The sequence below is a fragment of the Benincasa hispida genome, chromosome 1 (genome assembly GCF_009727055.1).
Source record: "Benincasa hispida cultivar B227 chromosome 1, ASM972705v1, whole genome shotgun sequence".
Classification (NCBI taxonomy): Eukaryota; Viridiplantae; Streptophyta; class Magnoliopsida; order Cucurbitales; family Cucurbitaceae; genus Benincasa; species Benincasa hispida.
The window spans coordinates 10290257-10313193 of NC_052349.1; the positions used below are offsets into that span (position 1 = coordinate 10290257).

Genomic DNA, 22937 nt, shown 5'->3' on the forward strand with positions numbered 1-22937 from the left:
AATATCTCATCAATTGTGTCAAATTTCTCTTTAAGAAATTCAAAGAAGTCTGTTGCATCTAAATTTTTCATACTAGATGTGTCAAATATATCATTATCCTGGTTTGTAAAATTTGCTTCAACATTTTTTCATTTTTCCTTCAGGGAAGCTTGATAGAGATCAACTAAATGGTTTGATGTACAATAGATATGTGTCCAATGCATAGTTATACCACATCAGAAACCTTTTTGTCCAACATCTCTTGAATTTTTATCTTGTGGAACTTTCCTTTATGATCATAATTTCGTATCGTTCTTTTGAAATTTGGAGGATTATAACGACCACTACGAAAATAATAATTATTTCTTCCTTTACCATGACCACAACCTCGACCACGATTATTAAAATTCATAGCATTCACTTTAGGAAATGGATATTGCTTCAGTTGGTCGCGATTCATGATTTTTCATTAATAACTCGTTATTTTGTTCAGCCACAAGAAGACATAAAATGAGTTCAGAATATTGTTTCAAATATTTCTCTCGATATTGCTGTTATATGAGCATATTTAAAACATGAATGTAAACAATGTTTTTTCTAACATATCTACATCAGTAATTTTCTCCCCGCATAACAACAATTTTGAATTGATTTTAAATATACAGAGTTATAATCACTTACTGATTTGAAATGTTGGAGCCTCAAGTGCATCCATTTATAAGGAGCTTTAGGAAAATTGACCTTTTTTTATGATTATATCTTTCTTTCAAATTCTTCCACAAAATGTGGGGATATTTTACAGTTAGATATTCCATCTTTAATCCCTTGTTAAGATGGTGACAAAGAAAAAATCATAGTTTTAGTCTTTTTCTTGATTTGATGTCGTATTCCCTTCTTCATTGTATCTCCAAGGTTCATAGCATCCAAGTGTATTTCAGCATCAATCACCTATGACAAATAATTATTACCATTAATGTCAAGACCTGCAAATTCTAGTTTTGTAAGATTTGTCATGGTAACACTTTAAAACCTACCTTCAATAGGAGAAACAACAGAAGCTCGTGCTAATAATGTGTTGTAAAATGGAGGATCAAAACGAAGCACCACGACAACACGAAAACCAATAAATTATAATATAATAATTAAATAATTAAAATAAAATATCAAAATATAAAATATAGAAATTTATGAAAATTCAAAATTCTCAAAATCATCCAATCCTTCTTTTAATTTTCTCACCAATGTGCAAGATCCATTAAATGTCACTATTTATAAGCAATTTGGCAAGTAAAAAGTGGAATTACATATACACTAATGATAGTATAAGTATGAGACACATGGATAACATATAGAATGATACACGGAGTGATAAGAGATTGACAATTGATCTTTTAAGACACTAAGTTTGGACATCTACATTACACCTAAATTATAATAATTATAATAAAATGGATATTTTCAAGGGCATTTTCAAATATAGAAAATGGACTAAACTATTTACACATATAGCAAAATTTACCATATTTACCAAATGGGCTACTCTTGTTTTTTTGCTATGTGTAAGTTTCATATTGTTATCCTTTATAATAATTTCCCTTCTTTTTTTTCAAACATTCGAACTAATTTTGAAGCCAGTGCAAGTAAATTACGACCTAATTATACCATTTTGCATTTGGCCATATTATGTATTAAGCTCTCATTACTCTCGTACTTTTCTATCATTCCCTTATTCACTTTTATTTTGAACTAATTTTTGCCTTAATTTTCAAATTTCACATTTTAAAAGTTTTACATCTTTTTTGTAACATTCTGACAATTCTTATGAAAACTTATATCTCCAATCTTCACCCGCCAAACTCATTGATGATTTCTAGGCATGATAATTTTCTAATCAATGGATCTGCAGGGGATAAAGATTCTAATTGCTATTAATATGTATCCTTCTTCATTCACAATCCAAATAGATTTCAAATTCAGAATGAACATTTTATATAATCCAAAGCTAAACCTGCTTTCAGTTATAGTAAAGTTAAGAAGCACATTTTGTTTTCTGTAAGTTTTCAGATCACAAAGCATATGACGGGGATAGAGAAATCAGAGGCTACGAATGAGAATGCCTTCAAAAGTAATGCCTGGTCCAAATGCCAAAGCCAGTCCCCATTCTTCCCCATCCTCCCTCTTCAGATTCTCTCTCATGTTCTCGATGACATAGAAAATGGTGTTGCTGCTAACATTTCCATAATCCATCAAGGCCTTTCTGCTGCATTCAAGCTTCCCACTTTTCAACCTCAGAGTGTTCTCTAGTTTATTGAGAATTGCTGGGCCACCAGGATGAACTACCCAGAACAAGTCATTAAAATCCACCAGCCTTCCCTTTCCCATCAGCTTCCTGCAGAAATCTTCTATGTTGTCATCTATTCTCTGTGGAAGGTCTCTACCAAGTTTGAAATTTATACCCTCCTCAGAAAGTCTGCCATCAATCACATTGTGGGTATCTGGCAAGAATTGTTGGACAGCATAGTTCAGCTCCATGAAAGGAGATTCTTGCCCAGGCACAGGGTCTGCTCCAATGATCACAGCAGCAGCTCCGTCACCAAAAAGTGCGGCCCCAACGAGGTCATATGGGCGTGCATTGTTCGGAGGACGAAATCCAAGGATTGTAGTCTCAGAAGTCATCAGCAAAATTCGACTTCCTGGATTGTTTTCTGCTATGTCTTTGGCAACCCTGAGTCCAGTGACACCACCATAACAGCCTAGAAAGTACAGCATTACACGACCAACATCATTCTTCAAACCAAGCCGATTGGCAATGTAAAGATCCCCACCAGGTAAGCGGATTTCACTAGAAGAAACATAGACAATGTGGGTGATATCTTCAACTGATCTCCCCCATTCCTTAATGCAGGCTTTGCTAGCTTCAGTGGCCATCTCAACAACTGCAGGGTTAGCAATTTCCAACCTCTGTCGGATGGTGGGTGAGCCCTCCGTTACAAGCTCAGGATACTTATCCAAGATTTCTTTGCACATGACAGTGTATCTTGTCTTCACAGTGGTCGTTTTGCCTGGGATGAAAATAAAGAGAGCTTAGCTTCAATCTCTTAATGCTACTAAAATTATATTTGAAAAGCACTTATAGAATAATTTATCGATATATTGAAGGTAACACAAATTATTTGTTTACATAAACGCTCCAATTTTTCCTTGATAGTTGCATCTACGCATTTTGTATCTCGAATGTAACCCTCGACCAAGCACTCTTGTGGAACAAGTTGGCTGGGAAATGCCTTGCCAAGTGCAAGGATAGTTGCCGTCCTAGGTGTTGGAACACGCCTTGCCCGTGGATGATCGAGCATAGCCGAGCCCTCACAACTCATCCTTGACATATTTGGGAGCTTAAACGATATGTTTATAGCCTTTTCTGTAAAAATCTGAATGAAACCTATCACAGAGTTCGGAGAATTTAAATGGGCCATTATCCACTTTTCTTGGAGAGAAGTTGGTGATCTAAAACACACTCCCCCCCATTTTTTCGTGAACCGTAAAACTAAATCCCAACTTAACATCCACACCCAATATGCATGACACATAGGCCCCACCCACACAAATACCCAAGAACCTCAATATTTTTCCTTCCTAGCTTCTCTCACGTCTCACCCATATTTTTCTTATCGGGAAAGGATAAAACATAACAAATTCGCTGCCCTAAAGATGCAAAATTTTACTCAAACCCCAAGTTATTAGGCTTTCCTAACAGCAAATTCCAGGTCCGATCCTGGACTATGCCACCTTGAAGTTTTCACACCCACCTGCGACAAATAACTTCCGGTTATTCTGCAAAGGAAGGGATGTGTACATTAATTAGATAGTAATAATGGTAGTATAGGAGAGAATTTAAGCCGGTGTAAGTGTAAGAAAATAATCGGGAATATCTGCTTGGGATAGAAGAGACATATAGAAACAAAACACCCCACTGAATATTAACAATCATCTCAGGTTACTTTTATTTTAAGGAGCCGTTATTCCATTTTTGAAGTTGTCATTCTCCAAGTCTTTCAAGACACATCGTTCCTGCAAGTGTACTGAAAGAAGTTCCACTAATTAGCTTAAACCTATAAAATTTCGTAGCCACAAAAAGAGTTAGATAAAGAACTTTCAAGTTGAAGCTTTGTAGTTGGTACATGGTCTTAAATTTCATCCTCTCCCTAAAAGTCCACATCCCATGCCAAAACTCTGATTGGCTTAGACTTGTAAAGAGGACTGCAGAATGTTCTGGGCCGTGTCAAACACATTTAGATTCAAGGATGACAGCTTCCAGTAAAAGTGAAATGAAAGGAAAAATCCCATGGAGTTTCAGAGTTCTCCCGACACCTATATCATAATTCTCAGAGAGCTGCCTGTGAAAAATGGCAGTCCCCTTAGTTTCTTATCACCCTTTGTACTTTCGGATCTTACAGTGAGAGGTTTTCTGTTTCCTAAAAAAAGATGTTGATTATATTGTGCTTAACCAGAGACAAAATTATGCTATTTATTTGCTAAAGGTTGATCAATCCATGCTGCAAGAAGACTAAAGAGTAAAGACAATCAAGCTATACAGAGAAAATACTGTACAGTGGAATCTCACCATTTTCCTCTGGACTTCTCAGAACTATCTTGCACTCGTGGATTGGAATTTTTAAATTTCAGCTGCTGTTCCCTCCTTTTTGATACAAAGTCGGCCTCTTCCAATTTTCTCCCAGCCTCAAGAGAAACTTTCAATTGGTTTTGACGGCTTAGCTGTTGATGGACTCCCATCTCCACCAGTTCCATCCTTTTTGATACAATCTCAGCCTCTTCCAATTTCTCCCCAGCCTCAAGAGATACTTTCAATTGGTTTTGACAGCTTAACTGTTGATGGACTCCCATCTCCACCAGTTTATAGTACAGACTAAATGCTTCAGACAACTTATTAATTTCACAAAGCCGAAAAATTACTGTATTGCAAACATCCACGTCGACAGATTGATGACTCTCCAAACTAAATAGCAACATTTTAGATGCCTCAATAACCTTGTTACAGCGGCAAAGATAATGAATTAATTCTTCCATTTTAACCGAATAGCCATTCTCATAAAGCAGGTGAACAATTTGGAATGCTTTGTCATTCATTCCAGCTCCAAATAGTAGTCTTATACAACCAGTCGAGAAACTAAGATTTTGTCTAATATTCTTGTCTAACATTAATTGTATAAGACTAGCAGACTCGGATGCACTTCCTTGTTCTAATAGTTTTGCAAGTATAGAATGAAAGGTAGATGATTTAGGAAGATGGGAGCTCCTTAGCATCTTTTCCAGTGACTGAAGGGCAAGAAGAGGCTTATCCTTGTGCAAAAGCCCGTTGATTAAGGATTCATATATCTCCAAATCTGGTAAAAAATCTTTCCTCAACATCAAGACTAGTAGCTCATACCCAGATTCAAATGTACCTTCGTCACAATGCCCCATAATCAAAGTCTTGTAAGATGGAGGGTCTTGTGTTCCTCTTCTCATTAGCTGTCTAAATACTTTTTCAGCTTTCTTAGTCTTTCCATTTTCACATAAATACTTGAAAATGGGGTTATATGCAGCAACAAGAGGCTTACACCCGTCATCACTTAACAAGATTTTTCTCTCCAACAGTTTATCTAACAAGTCCTCTGCCTTCTCATAATGCCCTCCTTGACACAAACTTCTAACCAATACACTGTATGTGGCCGAATCTGGGGGAATCTTTAATTCTGTCATCCTCTCAAACACTCTCAGGGCGTCATCCAAGTTTTCAGAATGACAATGGTAATGCATCAAAGTATTGAATGTGCACGTGTCAGGGGAAAATGTTCCATCTCCTGCTGTTGCCTTCAATATCTCTTTTACTTTCTCAAATCTACGGGCCTCGCAAAGTCCCTTAATTAAAGTATTGTAGGTTATGTTGTTCGCTTTCAATCCTTGATTAACCATTTCTTCAAAAACAGCCAAGGCTTTATCAATCTCTCGCTTTGCACAATAACCTCTAATCAAAGTTGTGTATGTAACAACGTTGGGATTCAGATCCACGCTTTTCTTCCCCATACCCTTTACCACATTATATGCAACGGTAACCTTACCTGCCCTGCACAACCCATCAACGAGTGTGTTATATGTGATAACATCCGCTTCGCATCCAAAGCGAGACAAGTCCTTGAAAATCCTAAAACCTTCATCAACCATGCCATTCATACAAAATCCTCTAATCAAAATGTTGAATGTAAATGTATCTGGAGTCACTCCATAAGTACAAAGCATTTCATCATACACGTTCTTCGCCATATTGGTCCTACCCCTTTTAAGCAAAATGGTCAAAAGACTATTGAATGTAACAACCGACGGGGAAACCCCATGTGATTTCATCGTCGTAAAAAGCTTTATAGACTCCTGAAAGAGTCCAGCTCGACTAAAGTTCCTCATTAAGCTATTGAAGAAGCGGGCTTCGAGTTTGACTAGCCCACGAGACCGTTTTTCGATCGAAAACAGAAAATTCCTAGCTGTATTAAGATGCCGGTTGCGACCCAAAATTTCTAGCATCGAGAAGTAGGATTGTTCAGTATGGGCATAACCCCTTTCTTGAGCCCAATTGAAGAATTGAAGGGCTTTGGATGGGTCTCTCAGAAAACCCAGAGTTTGAAGAACGGTGGTTTTAGAGAGAGAGGGTGAGAGTGAAGCCAGCGACGATTCGAGCTCACCTGACCAAGGTTTAGAGTTGATTATCCGGGCCATGCCTCTGGCCTTTCTGGTTTTGGTCGATGATTTGGTTTCGGTCTTGGTTAGTCGAGAAGAATAGCACCTGAGTTTTCAGAATCAGTAAAACAATTGCACGGAGCATTGCAGATATCAAAGCAAATAGAATGCAAATTCAGAACTTCGATAAATAAAAGTAAAATGGGAGGTTTACGAAAGATCACCTGAGAGTTGGAAGACGCCGATACGAGTTTAACGATTGCTTTATGAAAAGAACCGTCGCCTTGTCCTTGGAACTGGAAATGGCGGCCATCGGAATGTAGCAGACACTTTTCCTCACATGTAGTAGATGTCAACAGAGCCCGGCGAAGTAGGATTTACAGGAAACCAAACCGGTCACCAATGGGGTTGATGAGATAATTGCATAGATGCCCAAAATATTCAAAATGATTTTTGCCCGAGGCCAAAGCTGCAAAGAAAATTTATTCTATGAAGAATTATTTTTAATCTGGTAAGATTTAAAATTAATGTATTTAAAATTTTGTATTTAGATAATAACTGAAAATGAAAAATTAAAATTTACTAGTATAAACTTTTAATTTTAATGTGTTAATTAAAAATTAAAATTTGATAAGATTAATTAAGTAATTTACTTATTTAATGAATTCTGGCCAACTGCGAGCATTCTAGTTAGAAATGTTTTTTTTAAAAAAAAAAAGTAAAACGAGATTTAAAACCACTTCAAATTTTAAAATCATTTTATTTATTGCGGTACCAAATAATGAAATTTATCTTAAATCCATTATGAATTGAAATCTCTCAAAATCACGAGGTTCCAGACCGGTCATAATACTTGCAAACGAACGTCATCTATATGAAGCACCAAGGTTGATTATCAAGTAAAAGCCAAATATTAGAATATGGATTTACATAATGATTTCGGAACTTCGATTTTACGGATATATATAGATATCTTCAAAAAAATCAAAATAGTTATAGATCTTATTTAAATGAATAATTAAGTTGTTTTTACTTCCAAATCAAAATAATATGGCTTCTTATTGATGAATATCTTCAAAATTAATATAAATTGTACTTTTTTTAGATGTTGGTAAAGATTTCGATTAAACACATCTTTGTATATTGGTTAATGCATTATATATTTGATTAATGTATATGTTTTAAACACATCTATAATGGAGTTTAAATTGACATAATCTTCCTAAATTTGATTATAGCTATACTCAATTGGTCAATGCATTATATATGTAATTATTGTATATGTTTTAAACACATCTATAATGGAGTTTAGCTCCACGGTGACATAATCTTCCTATTCCAGCATCTTTCACTTAAGAATTGAAGTGCGACCATGCACGAAGTTATATTGCTAGATCCAACTTAATCATCTCGTTGAAGCCCTAAATTGTATCTTTTCCAAATACATTATCTTTAGTGTTATATTTTTGTATTAAACACAATTTGTAATTACCCCTCTCACTTCATCGAGGTTATACACACACATTTATACATCCATATTGTTCGAATCATTTTATTTTGGCAATGATGAATTAAACATTAACGGGAGATATTCAGCATGTCAATTTTGAGTAGTGTGACCTTATCAGCTTGTCAATCTTGAATGGATATGTCATATACGTTTAATGCATGTTAGATATCTTAATATTCCACTACACCTATACGGTTGAAATCAAAATATTTTCAACTTCACATAATGATTAAACGTTAAATCTTATATATATTTAATAACATAAAGTCTATACGACATGAAAAACATACATCAAACATCATAATTTATTTTTTCGTTTTTCTCCCACATCAATGGGATACCACAACTAAAACATGAACAATGTAAAGTTTTTTTAAAAAAAATTATTTGTTATGAAATTCAGGAGCACCATGGGAATACATATATGGAAAAATATAATATAATAGTATTTTTATATAATAATGATACATAAATAAAAACTAAAACTATAAAATTGGACAATTAAAAATTTTAGTGGAATTTAGTGTGGATTTCTCACCAATGGGTATATATCATTTTAAGATCCACCAAAGGCCAGTATTTATAAGCAAATGATAAAGGAGGATGTGGACTTACATGGATACCAATCATGGACAACATGAATGGTGACACGTGACCTTTGGGACACTAAGCAATGGTCATCTATTTTTTATTATAATATTCATAATACTCTCTCTTAGATGCCCATATATATATATGAAATATGCCTAGTTAAAACCTTACTAGGAAAAATCCATTGAAAAAAATCCTAGTGAAGGAAAAATAGTACATATTTCATATAATCCATACTCCTAAAAGAATACAATATATTTACTCCCTCTCATGAAAACATCACTTAAGATCTCTAAGTCGTCGCATTCCAATGTTGTGCACCAATTTTTCAAAAGTTGCGGTTGGTGATGCCTTTGTAAATAAGTCTGTCAGGTTATCTTTCGAACAAATTTGTTGTATAATGATGTCGCCATTTTCTTCAAGATCATGAGTGTAGAGAAGCTTCAGTGAAATATGTTTTGTTTTATCTCCTTTAATATATCTTCATTTGATTTGGGCTATGCAAGTTGTGTTGTATTCGTATAATATTGTTGGAAGATTTCTATTAGAAGACAAGCCACGCGTTTCATGAATGTGTTGAGTCATTGATTTTAGCCATACACATTCTTAACTAGCCTCATGAATTGCAAGAATTTCAGCATGATTTGAGAAAGTGGTCATTATAGTCTGTTTCAAATCGATATGATATAGTTGTTCCTCCACATGTGAACAGATAACCTATTTGAGATCTAGCTTTATGCGAATCAGATAAATATCCATAATCTGCATAACCAACTAGATCAAAATTTGATTTATTTGAATAAAGCAAACTCATATCAATTGTTGCTCGGAGATAACAGAGTATATGCTTAATTCTATTCCAATGTCTTTTTATAGGAGAATAACTATGTCTAGCTAATAAATTTACTGAAAATGCAATATCTGGTATTGTATTATTAGCAAGATACATAAGTGCACCAATTGCACTAAGATATGGTACTTCAAGACCAAGAAGTTCTTCATTATCTTCTCAAGGTCGAAATATATCTTTCTTTATATCCAATGAACGGACTTCCATTGGAATATTTAATGGATGTGTTGTGTTCATATAAAAATTTTCAAAATTTTTCCTGTATAAGTTGACTGATGAATAAATATTCCATCTGCTAAAATGCTCAATTTGCAAACCAAGGCAAAATTTTGTTTTTCCGAGATCTTTCATCTCAAATTCTTTCTTAAGATATTCTATTGCTTTTGCAAGTTCTTCAGGAGTTCCAATTATATTCGATTCATCAATATATATAATTATAATAGCAAATCCTAATTGTGATTTCTTTATAAAAACATACGAACATATTGGATTATTTTGATTTCCTTCTTTCAATAAATATCTACTCAGGTGATTATACCATGCCCGTTCTGATTGTTTCAATCCATATAGTGATCTCTGTAACTTTATTGAATACTATTCCCGAGAATTTGATGTATATGTTTCAAGTACCTTAAATTCTTCTGGAATTCTCATATAAATATCATTATCAAGAGATCCATATAAATTTGTTGTGACTACATCCATAAGATGCATATTCAGACTTGTATACACAATCAAGCCAATTAAATATCTTAATGTAGTTGCATCTACCACCGGAGAATACGTCTCATCAAAATCAATATCAGGTCTTTGTGAAAAACCTTGCGCAATTAGTCTTGCTTTATATCTTATGACCTCATTATTTTCATTTCTTTTCCTCACAAATACCCATTTGTATCCCGGGTTTAACACCTTCTGGTGTTCGGACTACTGGTCAAAAAACCTGACGTTTTGAAAGTGAGTTTAATTTTGCCTCGATTGCTTCTTTCCACTGAAGCCAATCGTTTCTTTGTTGACATTCTTCAACAGATTTTGATTCAGGATCCTCATTTTCAGATATAATATCAAGAGCAACATTATACGCAAAAATGTTGTTAATAATTACATTAGTTCAATTCCATCTTTTTCCTGTCATGACATAGTTTATTGAAATTTTATTATTATCTTTAGATATTTCATCTTCCCCACTAGTCATGTTGAGGATTTTTTTAATGGGTATTTACATCCTCAACCAAGTCTTTTTCAATATTAATTATTTTCGTTTTCGAGGATGTAAATACCCATAAAAGTCTTTTTCACTTGGTTGTTTATTTATATATTATGTTTAACTTATTTTAATTTTTTTTTTTTGGAACCCACTAGTCTATCACGCTTGCGTATTCCAAACTCATTACTGACAAGGTGGTATATGTAGTCACTTTCTTTGCAACTATAAATGCATCTGGCAATTGATTTTCTATATTTTGCAAATGAATTATTTTCTGAACTTCAAGTTCACATTTTATAAACTCATTGGTTTTAATAAAAATGCATATGGTAATGGATAACATGAATGGTGACACATGGCCTTTGGGACATTAAGCAATGAGAATATTCATAATATTATTATCATTTTATAAACTCATTGGTTATAATAAAAATAAATTTTATAAAACACTCTATGCATAAAAAAAAAAAAATTCACGATATTTAGGATAATAACTTATTAGAAGATCATAAATTAGATACGGGTTGAAATGAACTAACAAATTATCGCTCCAAATTATAAATTATAAAACATACGTCTTATAAACTTGAAGAGCACAACGGGAACACGGATACCAATAAAATATAATATTAAAATAAATATAATAATAATATGATAATAAAATAAATAAATATTAAAATAAGTTAAACATAATATATAAATTAGCAAAATATAAAATAAGAAATAATTCTCCACTTTCTCCAATTTTTATGGAATTTTCTCAATGTGTGTGTCTTCCAAAACCCAAAAAATGCCACTATTTATAGAAAATGTGATAAGTAGGAGATGGATTACATAGACACTAATAATGTGTAATGTTGAGACAGATGGACATTATTTTGGGAAATGGGGGCATGACACATGGTCAATGGACACTAAGCATGACCATCTAATGGACATCTGTTATCATAATATTTATAATACATCTCATTAGATGCCTATTATATATAAAATATGTCTCAATAAAACCTATGAAAAAAAAAATCCCAATGAGGGAAAATAGTACATATTTCAAGATTGTGAGTGTAGAAAAGTGGTGGTGAAATATGTTTTGTTTTATCTCCTTTAATATATCCTCCTTTGATTTAGGATATACATGTTGTTGGGGTTGATGCCCTAAATCTCATAGAGTCCTATAGTTTATAAATGTATGGTACAAACTCATTGTTTATTTGATAAAATATATGATATTTTATTCTGTTGTTGCATTAATCACAAACCAATAAACTAAGTTCCAAGGTTTTCTCGTAGCTTAAACATGTATGTAGAGACATACGGATGGATCATGTTTTAAGTGATAACCTAAATGGTCTATAGTAGATGGATAAGGTTGGATATCTTATATTGGTGACACTACGAGTATGACCTGCTTTGTATATTTTACAATTGTTGTAAAGTGCCATAAATGATCTGATCCTGATCATTCATGTGGAGACATGTGAGCGAGAATATTCTATATAAAGAAGTTTGTATAAGACCGGACCACGAAATGTGTAGTCTCATTATATAGCATTGTACTTAATAGAGACTTACATTTAATCATGATGACCATAGGTAACATGACTTGAATCCTAAGTGAGTTGTGAACTCAAGGCGGTCCTTTGATTTGCATGGGTGAGAGTGACCATATCGCTAACTAACAAGCCTACCATTTTAAGGATTCGTCTAACTTGGGAGCTGGGAACACAGCTACATAAGATGGAATTGACTCCTTCCCCAATGTCGGGGTAAGTAGATAAATTGCTTTCTTAAGGACCGATTTCGGGACTTGAACAATGTGTCGTCATACCCTCTTCTGGCCTGAGAGGGATTAGTCATAGTGAGACTATGATTTATTGTTCATTAGAGGAATTAGTGGTACTTAAGAAGTTGGATGTAACTATAGGGGCAAAACGGTAATTTTGACCTAGTTGTACTTACGGAAAATTTGTGAAAGGTCGTTGTACTGTTAACTGGTTATATCCAATGGACACGAAAATATATCGCGAAGAGTGCAACTGTCGGCCTTTAGTGGAGTACCCAATAATTAACGGATGGTGAATAATTTAATTAAAGAGTTTGATTAATTATTCACGTACCAATGGAGCTTCAAGTTTTACAGAATTAATTGTTCACAGGATTTACTGAGGATCAGTTTTTGGATTAATTTGAATTGTTCAAATTAATTGAACGAACTAATTATATGTGATATAATTAAGATAATTATACATGATATAATTACTATAATGTATTTGATACATTATAATATAAAGTATTTTTTAGAGGAATTAATGAATATGTTTCTAATATTAATTATGTAAATATGAATTATATTAAATGTTATTAGTGAGAGAAAATAAACTATAGGTTATATTGTACATGATACAATATTGAAACTATAGGTTATATGTTATATCTGATATAACATATAGTTTAGTATATATCATATGATAAAGTAGTTATCATATGAATATATATTAAATAAATTAATTAATTATTATTTAATTTATTTATTAAAATTAATTTTTTTTATTTTTAAAATTAATTATGTAACTCCCTCCCCTTTTTTCTCTCCATCACATACGTGTTACAGAGGTTCTTCCTTCTTCCTCTACAAGAAAGGGAAATAGGTGTGAGACACAGTGAACTTTCTGTAATTCTCCCAGATCTTTCTTCCTCTAAAAAATTCTCTTGATTCCCTCAATCCCAAAATTAGCTAGAGCCTACCACTCCTGGATCTCTCATCCAAGAGGATACCAAGGTTGCATTCGTGGTAGTGTCAATTGAAAAGGTTCTTTGTGAAAAAGGTCTTCAAAGGTAAGGTTTTCCGAAAACCCTAAAATTTCTTTTCTTTTCATATTTTTGTAGCATGCTGTATTTTTTTTATAAATGCATGATTTGTACTTCATCTCTGTATTGTTTTTCTAAAAAGAATTGGGATTTGGGATGATCCCACTTCCACTCAAGGTTCCCCTCACAGGGGTTCCTTTACATGTTGTATTGTCTTCGTATAATATTGTTGGAAGATTTTTATTAGAAGACAAACCACATATTTCACGAATGTGCTGAGTCATTGATCTTAGTCATATACATTCTTGACTAGTGCCGTGAATTGCAGGAATTTCAGCATGATTTGAGGAAGTAGCCGTTATAGTTTGTTTCACTAACCACCACGATACAACCGTTCCTCCACATATGAATAGATAATCTATTTGAGATCTAGCTTTGTGTGGATCAGATAAATATCCAGAATCTTCATAACCAACTAGATCAAAATTTGATTTATTTGAATAAAACAAACCCATGTCGATCGTTCTCGAAGATAACGGAGTATATGCTTAATTCTGTTCCAATGTCTTTTTGTTGGAAAAGAACTATATCTTGCTAATAAATTTACTAAAACGCGATATCTGATATTGTGTTATTAGCAAGATACATAAGTGCATCAATTGCACTAAGATATGGTACTTCAGGACCAAGAAATTCTTCACTATCATCTCGAAGTAGAAATATATCTTTCTTCACATCTAGCCAACGAACTTCTATTGATATGTTCGATGGATGTGCTTTGTCCATATAAAACCTTTCCAATTTTTTCTTGTATAAGTTGACTGATGAACAAATATCTCATCTGCTAAATACTCAATTTGTAAACCAAGGCAAAATTTTATTTTTACGAGATCTTTCATCTCAAATTCTTTCTCTTATTCTATTGCCTTTGAAAGCTCTTCAGGAGTTCTAATTATATTTAAGTCATCAACATATACAGTTATAATAACAAATTCTAACTGTGATTTCTTAATAAAAATGCACGGACATATTGGATTATTTTTATATTCTTCTTTCAAAAAATATCTACTCAGGCGACTACGCCACATTTGTCCTGATTATTTCAATCCATATAGCGATATTTGTAACTTTATTGAATACAATTCTTGGGATTTGATTTATATGTTTCAAGTACCTTAAATTCTTTTGAGATTCTCATATATATATCATTATCAAGAGATCCATATAAATATGTTGTGACTACATCTATAAGATGCATATCCATACTTTTATACACAGTCAGACCAATTAAATATCTTAGTGTAATTACATCAACCACCGGAGAATACGTCTCCTCATAATCAATACCAGATCTTCGTGAAAAACCTTGTGCAACTAGTTTTGCTTTATATCTTGTGACCTCATTATTTTTATTTCTTTTCCTTACAAATACCCATTTGTATCCCACAGGTTTGACACCTTCTGGTGTTCGGGCCACTGGCTAAAAAACCTAACGTTTTGAAAGTGAGTTTAATTTTGCCTCGATTGCTTCTTTCTACTGAAACCAATTTTTTCTATGTCGACATTCTTCAATAGATTTTGGTTTAGGATCCTCATTTTCAGATATATTATGAAGAGTAACATTATACAAAAAAATGTTTTCAATAATTACATGAGTTCGGTTCCATCTTTTTCCTGTCATGACACTGTTTATTAAAATCTCATTATTATCTTTATATATTCCACCTTCTTCATTAGTCATGTTAAGAATTTTTCATGGGTATTTACATCCTCAACTAAGTCTTCTTGACCATTAATTATTTTTATTTTTTTGAGAATTTTTATCTTTGGAACCCTAGTCTACCACGCTTTTGGCATGTTCCAGACTCATTAGTGACAACTTGCTGTGTTGGGATATCAATTTTCAATGGAACATTTGCACCTAGCATATGTGACTTAGTTACTTTGTTTGTATCTATAAATGCATCTGGTAAGGCTGACGTTGAACGCTTCAACTTGGCCATATTTTGCAAATGAATTATTCAAATCGTGCAATAAATACATCACCCGTTAGGGTTCAAGATATTTAATAATCGATGAGGAATCATATCCAATATGTATTCCTAACCTCATTTGAGGACTCATCTCAGTACATTATGGTGGAACAATTGGAACATATACTGCACATCCAAAAATCCTCAAATGGAAAATATTTGGCTCATGGCCATAAGCTAATTATAATGGCGAATACTTATGATAAACTATTGGTCTAATGCGTACAAGTGATGCAAAATAGCATGTCCCCATATAGATGTAGGAAGCCTAGCTTTCATAAGCAATAGTCTAGTAATTAAAGTTTTATGAATGATTCTGCTAAACCATTTTGTGTATAAACAAGAGCGATAGGATATTCAACACTTATCACAATTAACATACAATAATTATCAAAAGTTTGAAATGTAAATTCACCAGCATTATTAAGACGAATAGTCTTAATTGTATAATCAAGAAATTGTGTTCTTAACTTAATGACGTGAACAAGTAATCTTGCAAATGTAAGATTTCGACTTGATAATAAGCACACGTGTGCCCATCTGCTAGATGCCTCTATTAATATCATAAAATATCTAAATGTTCCATTTGGAGTTGAGAATTCCGCGAAGTGCAATTTTTTATTTGCCTATTCCTAAGGAAAGAAAGGTGGGTTAATAGATTCACATATATCATTATGAATTCATTCTAAAAATGCAGGTGATTCAGTCCCCACTTTGACTGGTGATGATCTAATGATTAATTTGCCTGAGAGCAAGCATCACATGATAATTCATTAGATTGAATAATCTTTTGACTCTTCAGTAGGTGCCCATTTGAATTCTCAATAATTCTTCTTATCATTATAGATCTTGGATGACCGAATCAGTCATGCCAAATTGTAAATATGTTTGGATTCATGAACTTTAGATTCATTGTTACAATGTTTCAAATACTCATATATGAATATAATATAATCTAGAAGATAAAGCATGCAACTCTTCTAGTATACATTTTTCATATGAGACAATAGATATGATATAAAGATACTCAATATTATTATTTCTATCAAACTCAATATGATAACCATTGCAACGTATATCTTTAAAATTAAGTAGATTTCTACTAGAGAACAATCAATTGTCAATTGTAAATTTTGTTCCTCCAGGCAAAATAATATTTGTTTTTTCAAACCCTTCAACTATATTTGCAGAACCTAATATTTTGTTGAGTTTTGCTTCCAACATTGTTAGTTTGGAAAAATATTTTTTATTTGTAAGTATTGTATGTGTAGTTGCACTGTCTACCAGACATAAATCTTATATACTCATTTTTTAGTCACCCAACATACGAAAATGATCCAGGTTTCTTCTTAAAAAAAATAATTACAATAAGAAAAATAACATTTAGAATAAACAAAGGTTAACATTTACTAAGAGGAAATAAAAACGTGGAGATGAAAAAAATAATATTAAAATTGTATATTTTCAAAGTCAAAGGAAATACTTGATATTCCATCAATTCTATAGATTTTCTCTTCAAGAGATTCAATGAAACCTGTCACATCCAAATTTGTTATATGGGATGGGTCAAATATGTCGTTATCCTGTTATGCAAAATTTTCTTTCTCTTTTTCTTTCAAGAATTTTGATAGAGATTAACTAAGTGTTTTGACATACGACAGGTATGTGACCAATGCTCAGCCATTCCGCATCAAATGCATTTATTTTCAACACTTTTTGAACTCTTATCTTGTGGAGCTTTTCCTTTCTAATCATCATTTTGTGTGATTCTTTTGAAATTTAAATGATTATAACGACCATCACGAAAATAATAATCATTTATTCCTTTGCCACGGTCATGACCTCGACCTCGACCACGACCACGACCTCGACCACAATTATTATTAAAATTCATAACATTCATTTCAAGAAATGGTGTCGTTCCGGTTGGTCAATATTCATGGTTTTTTTTAATAATAACTCGTTATATTGTTTGATCATGAGAAGACATGAAATTAGTTCAGAATATTGATTAAAACCCTTCTTTTGATATTGTTGCAGAAGCATATTCGAGAAATAAAATTTAGAAAATGTCTTCTCTAACATATCAGCATCAATAATTTGCTCTCTATATAATAATAGTTTCGAAATGATTTTAAATAATGCAGAGTTGTAATCACTTACTGATTTGAAATCTTGTAGCTTTAAGTGCATCCACTCATAACAAGTTTTAGGAAGAATAACTGTTTTTTGGATGATCATACATCTATTTCAATTTTTTTCACAAGATAAGAGGATCTTTTATTGTAAGATACTCTATATTTCAATCCCTCGTGGAGATGATGATGAAAGAAAATCATAGCTTTTGCTTTGTTTTGATTGGATGCCGTATTTCCTTCTTTAGTAGTCCCTCCAAGATTCATAGCATCTAGTGGGTTTTAGCATCAAGTACCAATGACGAATAATTATCGTTGTTAATATCAAGGGTGACAAATTCTAATTTTGTGAGATTTGTCATAGCATCACTTTAGGATCAACCTTTAGTGAGGAAAACGATAAAACTCATGCCTTATGAATATGAGGAGCAAAACGAGAACATAGATACTAATAAAATGTAATATTAAAATAAATATAATAATAATGTAATATAAAAATAAATTAAACATAATATATAAATAAACAAAATAAAATAAATTAGCAAAATATAAAATAAGAGTTAATTCTTCACTTTCTCCAATTTTCATGGAATTTACCCAAAGTCCACCAAATGCCACTATTTATAGACAATTTGACAAGTAAGAGGTGAATTACATAGACACTAATAATGTGTAATGTCGAGACATATAGAGAACACTTCGACAAATAGGGGCATGATACATGGTCAATAGATATTAAGCATGAATATCTAATGAGCATCTATTATCATAATATTAAAAAAAATACGAATTTTTATAAAATTTTAAAAAAATGGGGATGGAGTTTTTTTTTTTAAATTATCAATTTGAGCAACCATGATGAGTTCATATTCATACATATGTCAAACTTATTTATATGAAAAAAAATATTTTTATAGAAAAAAATTAAAAAGGGCAAAAATATATTAGTAGCACTCATTCAAATTTAAGCCTACTTGGATAAAATTAAAAAAATTAGGGATTAAATCGATATAATCATAGTTAAAAGAAAAATATTTAGATGCATCTCGAGCATCACTTATTTTTGTACATCCCACCCAATTGTCCAATCATAATTTATCATGTGACAAATTTTGCTTTTTCCTTTTTTTTAAATGATGCATAAAGATAGGTGATGTATGAGATCACTCAAGTATAAAGTTAAAATTAATTTTTTTCTCTTTACAAAAAGATTTAACTTTTAAAGAAATTATGCTCTTTACCAAAAAAAGAAATTAAAAAAAAAACTTTTAAAAGAATAAAACTATGTATTTTTTTTAAAAAAAAACTATACGTGAGATATCTTTAAAAATCACCAACGATTTCCTAGAATTTGTGCTTGATAAAATGCCTATCTTCACATCTGATCTTGCATGGCGACACATGATCTCTTGACAGTTATCCATGTCCTCGATTGCCGCAATGCTTCTCTTGATGCCCCTCTCCCCTCTCCACCGTTTTCTTCGATTCTGTTATTATATATCTTCCTATTTCTACAGTACTTGCGTATATCGACCTCCTGTCCACTTTCACAACAATGGCGAAAAACCCTCTCAGAGTCCTCGTCACTGGTGCTGCTGGTATTATCACTACCATTACGTTGCTTTCCGTTTTTTGTTTCTTTCAATTTTATGCAGTTTTTGCGTATGCTTGGGTTGCGTGATAATGTAGGAAAGTTTTGATGTATCTGTATACTTCACATCGCTGAATCGAATAATTTCCATTCTTCGCTGTCGATTTCGTTAATCTGTCAAAAGAACGGAAGATTCGGATTCCTGTATTAGGAATCTGGACACCGTCATGATTCTACCTTGCACGTCGACTGGTTTTGGTATGGCGTGGGTCGGTTGTGTCCGCCGATTCTTTGCTTTCTCTGCGAATGACGCCCTCCTTCATATTATGGAGGCGGTAGCTGAGTTTTGTATTGATTGTCAACCTAAATTGTTTTTGGCTTCTTTCTATTGAGAGAAAAATGGAGCAAATCGAACTTTTTCAGAAATTTCTCGTTGTTTCGTTTACGATCGCGTTTTTCTGGAAGCTCATTAGGTATATGTGGAGTTTTGTGAACATGGAGAAGGAACCAGTGAGAGTTTTAGTCGCTGGAGCCGCAGGCATGATCAGTTCTTTCTTTATCTTTTTCATATCTTCTTTCGTGTATAGCTATTATGGTTGATATTGTTTAGGGGCTGCTTGCGATAGTTGCAGTTTGCTTTTCTTGGTCCTTATTTTCTAATTTTTTGCGAAACGTTTGATTTTGTTATGTATTTCATTTTTTATGAATATTTTTTAATTTGCATACATATTTTGAAATATTTGGTTTCGCTGAATTGCATTCAATTTGAAATCTTTACGTGCATAAATTGATGTTGATGTCGGTCCTCTCTTTCTCTCTTATCTTATTTCTTCATTTAATACATACCCCAAGTATCTCAACAATTTGAACAACGAAAGGAAATTTAATATCTTATTGCTAGAAAAGTAGAACATTGGTTGATATTCCTTCCTTTTCTATTTGCTGTAACTACAAGATGGATATGTATCTCCTAGTAGTTTGGCAACAAGTAGTTCTTGTATTTAAGCCAGTAATTCTACTTTCCCTTTGTGGTACAGGGCAAATTGGTTATGCAATTGTTCCAATGATTGCAAGGGGGGTCATGCTAGGCCCTGATCAGCCAGTAATTCTGCACATGCTCGATATTGAGCCTGCAGCTGAGGCTTTGAATGGTGTAAAAATGGAATTAATAGATGCTGCCTTTCCTCTACTAAAGGGTATGTTTTTAGTAATATCTTTCTTTCTTTGGGGAATAATCTTTCGTGGGTTTTGAACTTCGTGTACTATGCCCAAGCAGGTGTTGTTGCTACAACTGATGCCGTTGAAGCTTGTAAGGAAGTCAATATTGCAGTCATGGTTGGTGGTTTCCCTCGAAAGGAGGGTATGGAAAGGAAGGACATGATGTCGAAAAATGTCTCCATTTATAAAGCACAGGCTTCAGCCTTGGAACAGCATGCTGCTCCAGATTGTAAGGTAAGGAGCCTTCAGCTTTCTGGAATCTGTGGTAGTTATCTGGTGGTTATTTTATTTATTTTATTATTAATCTTGATTGATACATTTTCTTAAGCATTATTTATAGTATGGAAAAAAGCAATTAATATATCTTTCCTGAAAAATATACAAATCCCCTTGCCCGGGGGAAAAGAGGCACATTCTAGTACCAGTTCCTAGCATTTGCCACCTGACAATGCTCCCTCTCCCATTGCTTTGCAACTCTGCTAACAAACGAACTCTTATTGCCAATAACTACAACATTGCTTTAAGAGCTATATTTATTTCCATTCACTAAATTTTACGGAAGGAAATGCATTAACTACAGGTATTAGTGGTGGCCAACCCAGCCAACACAAATGCTCTCATCTTAAAAGAGTTTGCACCTTCAATCCCCGAGAAGAACGTCACGTGTCTTACACGATTGGATCATAATCGAGCATTAGGCCAAATCTCCCAGAGGCTAAATGTGCATGTTAGTGATGTGAAGAATGTCATTATCTGGGGCAACCACTCTTCTACACAGTATCCAGACGTCAATCATGCAAAAGTCACCACTAGCAGTGGAGAGAAATCAGTTAGAGAATTGGTTGCAGATGATCAATGGTAACACAACAACTTCAGACCACATCCTTTAAACGTTTAATAAAGTCTTCGTGCATCTATATGTCTTATAGAAGATGGTTGCTCTTCTTTCCTTCAAAAGAAAATTTACTTCAGTAGTACTTTGTCCAAAGCAGGAAGAAAAATTTCACAAAGAGATGTTTTCTGTTCTAACTTTCGATTTCTAAATCATTTTGAAGGTTGAATACTGAGTTTATTACCACCGTACAGCAACGTGGTGCTGCCATTATAAAGGCTCGAAAGCTATCAAGTGCACTGTCTGCTGCCAGTGCTGCTTGTGATCATATACGCAACTGGGTTCTGGGGACCCCCAAGGTTCATCCTTAATCTTCATATGGCATTTGATCATGATTGGTATTTTTACTATTCAACTTTTGGCTGACATTTAATTGCTTCGTTGCATTCTTCATTTAGGGAACTTGGGTTTCCATGGGAGTGTATTCTGATGGTTCTTATGGTATAGAACGTGGCCTTATCTACTCCTTTCCAGTCACATGTGAGAAAGGAGAATGGTCAATCGTCCAGGGTAAGCTTTCTTTCTTTCTGGATCAATGGTCAAGGGAGCTGCGAAATAGATTGACGCGATATTTTGATTTCTAAACTTCCATCCTTACTCTTTTTTCGCTCTTCATAGTTTCAAAGTTATGTTTTCGTGCCCAAAATTTACAATACATTTTACATAGATCGTGTATGCTCATATCTGAACTTTAGAAATTGGCGACTCAAGAGTTGTCTGGTCATTTAACGTGGAATATGAAGGATAAAAGTTAGAAGGAATGAGAATATGCTATAAATCTTTATAACATTAGAAATTTCGCTTACGGATTAAACTGGTCTATCTCAATCCAAATCCAGAATGGAACTGGATGTTGAAGGCTTTCTCTATTGCATTTGCAGGGCTCAAGATTGATGAGTTTTCAAGAGCCAAGATGGATGCGACAGCAAAAGAGCTGATTGAGGAGAAAGCTCTGGCTTATTCATGCCTTGGTTGATATGGAGTTGTGCTATTTGAGTCATGGCTTAGCTTCAATAAATCTTTTAGAGTTTTATTAATTGGGTTCCTTTCTTTAATAATTTCTGGAAATCGTACAGAAATTATGGGTAGTTCATTATTTTATGTGACTTAAACATAATAGCAATAAACTGAATATATTATGGTAGTAACGCTCTACTAAGCTGCTACTAGAAAATTCTTTACTTCCTAAGTTATATTCACATTGGTTGAATTGTTTGCGACATATATTCTCACCTCAGTGTGAATATCGTTGGCTTCAACTAAGTTTTCACTCACTTTGTCGTACGAGTGTCATTATTTGAATTGCATGGTGGATGAAAATGTTAAGACCCTCTGTCCTAACTTCGACCTATTCCTCAGATACACTCCCACAGAAACAGAAAATCGAACGAAAG

The 22937-nt window shown here is 33.3% G+C and overlaps 2 protein-coding genes across 4 annotated transcripts; one reads left to right on the forward strand and one right to left on the reverse strand.

The window, feature by feature from the left end:
• Positions 1-1901: 1901 nt before the first annotated feature.
• Positions 1902-7159, reverse strand: LOC120084513 (pentatricopeptide repeat-containing protein At1g02060, chloroplastic-like). The gene is given in 5 exon segments (XM_039040309.1): positions 1902-3041; positions 3161-3523; positions 4729-4762; positions 4765-6814; positions 6933-7159. Coding segments are annotated over 5 exon segments (3504 nt in total). The 5' UTR covers positions 7022-7159; the 3' UTR covers positions 1902-2073.
• A 12008-nt stretch (positions 7160-19167) lies between these two features.
• Positions 19168-22732, forward strand: LOC120070819 (malate dehydrogenase-like). Of its 3 annotated transcripts, XM_039022707.1 has the most exons (8): positions 19168-19440; positions 19907-19971; positions 20471-20629; positions 20710-20885; positions 21232-21509; positions 21707-21842; positions 21942-22053; positions 22425-22732. In XM_039022707.1, the coding sequence occupies exons 1-8, from the start codon at positions 19265-19267 to the stop codon at positions 22517-22519; spliced, it is 1197 nt and encodes a 398-aa protein (XP_038878635.1). In that variant the 5' UTR covers positions 19168-19264; the 3' UTR covers positions 22520-22732. The 3 variants fall into 3 exon arrangements, with proteins under 3 accessions (XP_038878635.1, XP_038878650.1, XP_038878642.1); XM_039022722.1 differs by lacking the exon at positions 19907-19971 and having other exon boundaries at positions 19250-19440; XM_039022714.1 differs by lacking the exon at positions 19168-19440 and having other exon boundaries at positions 19526-19971.
• Positions 22733-22937: the final 205 nt, after the last annotated feature.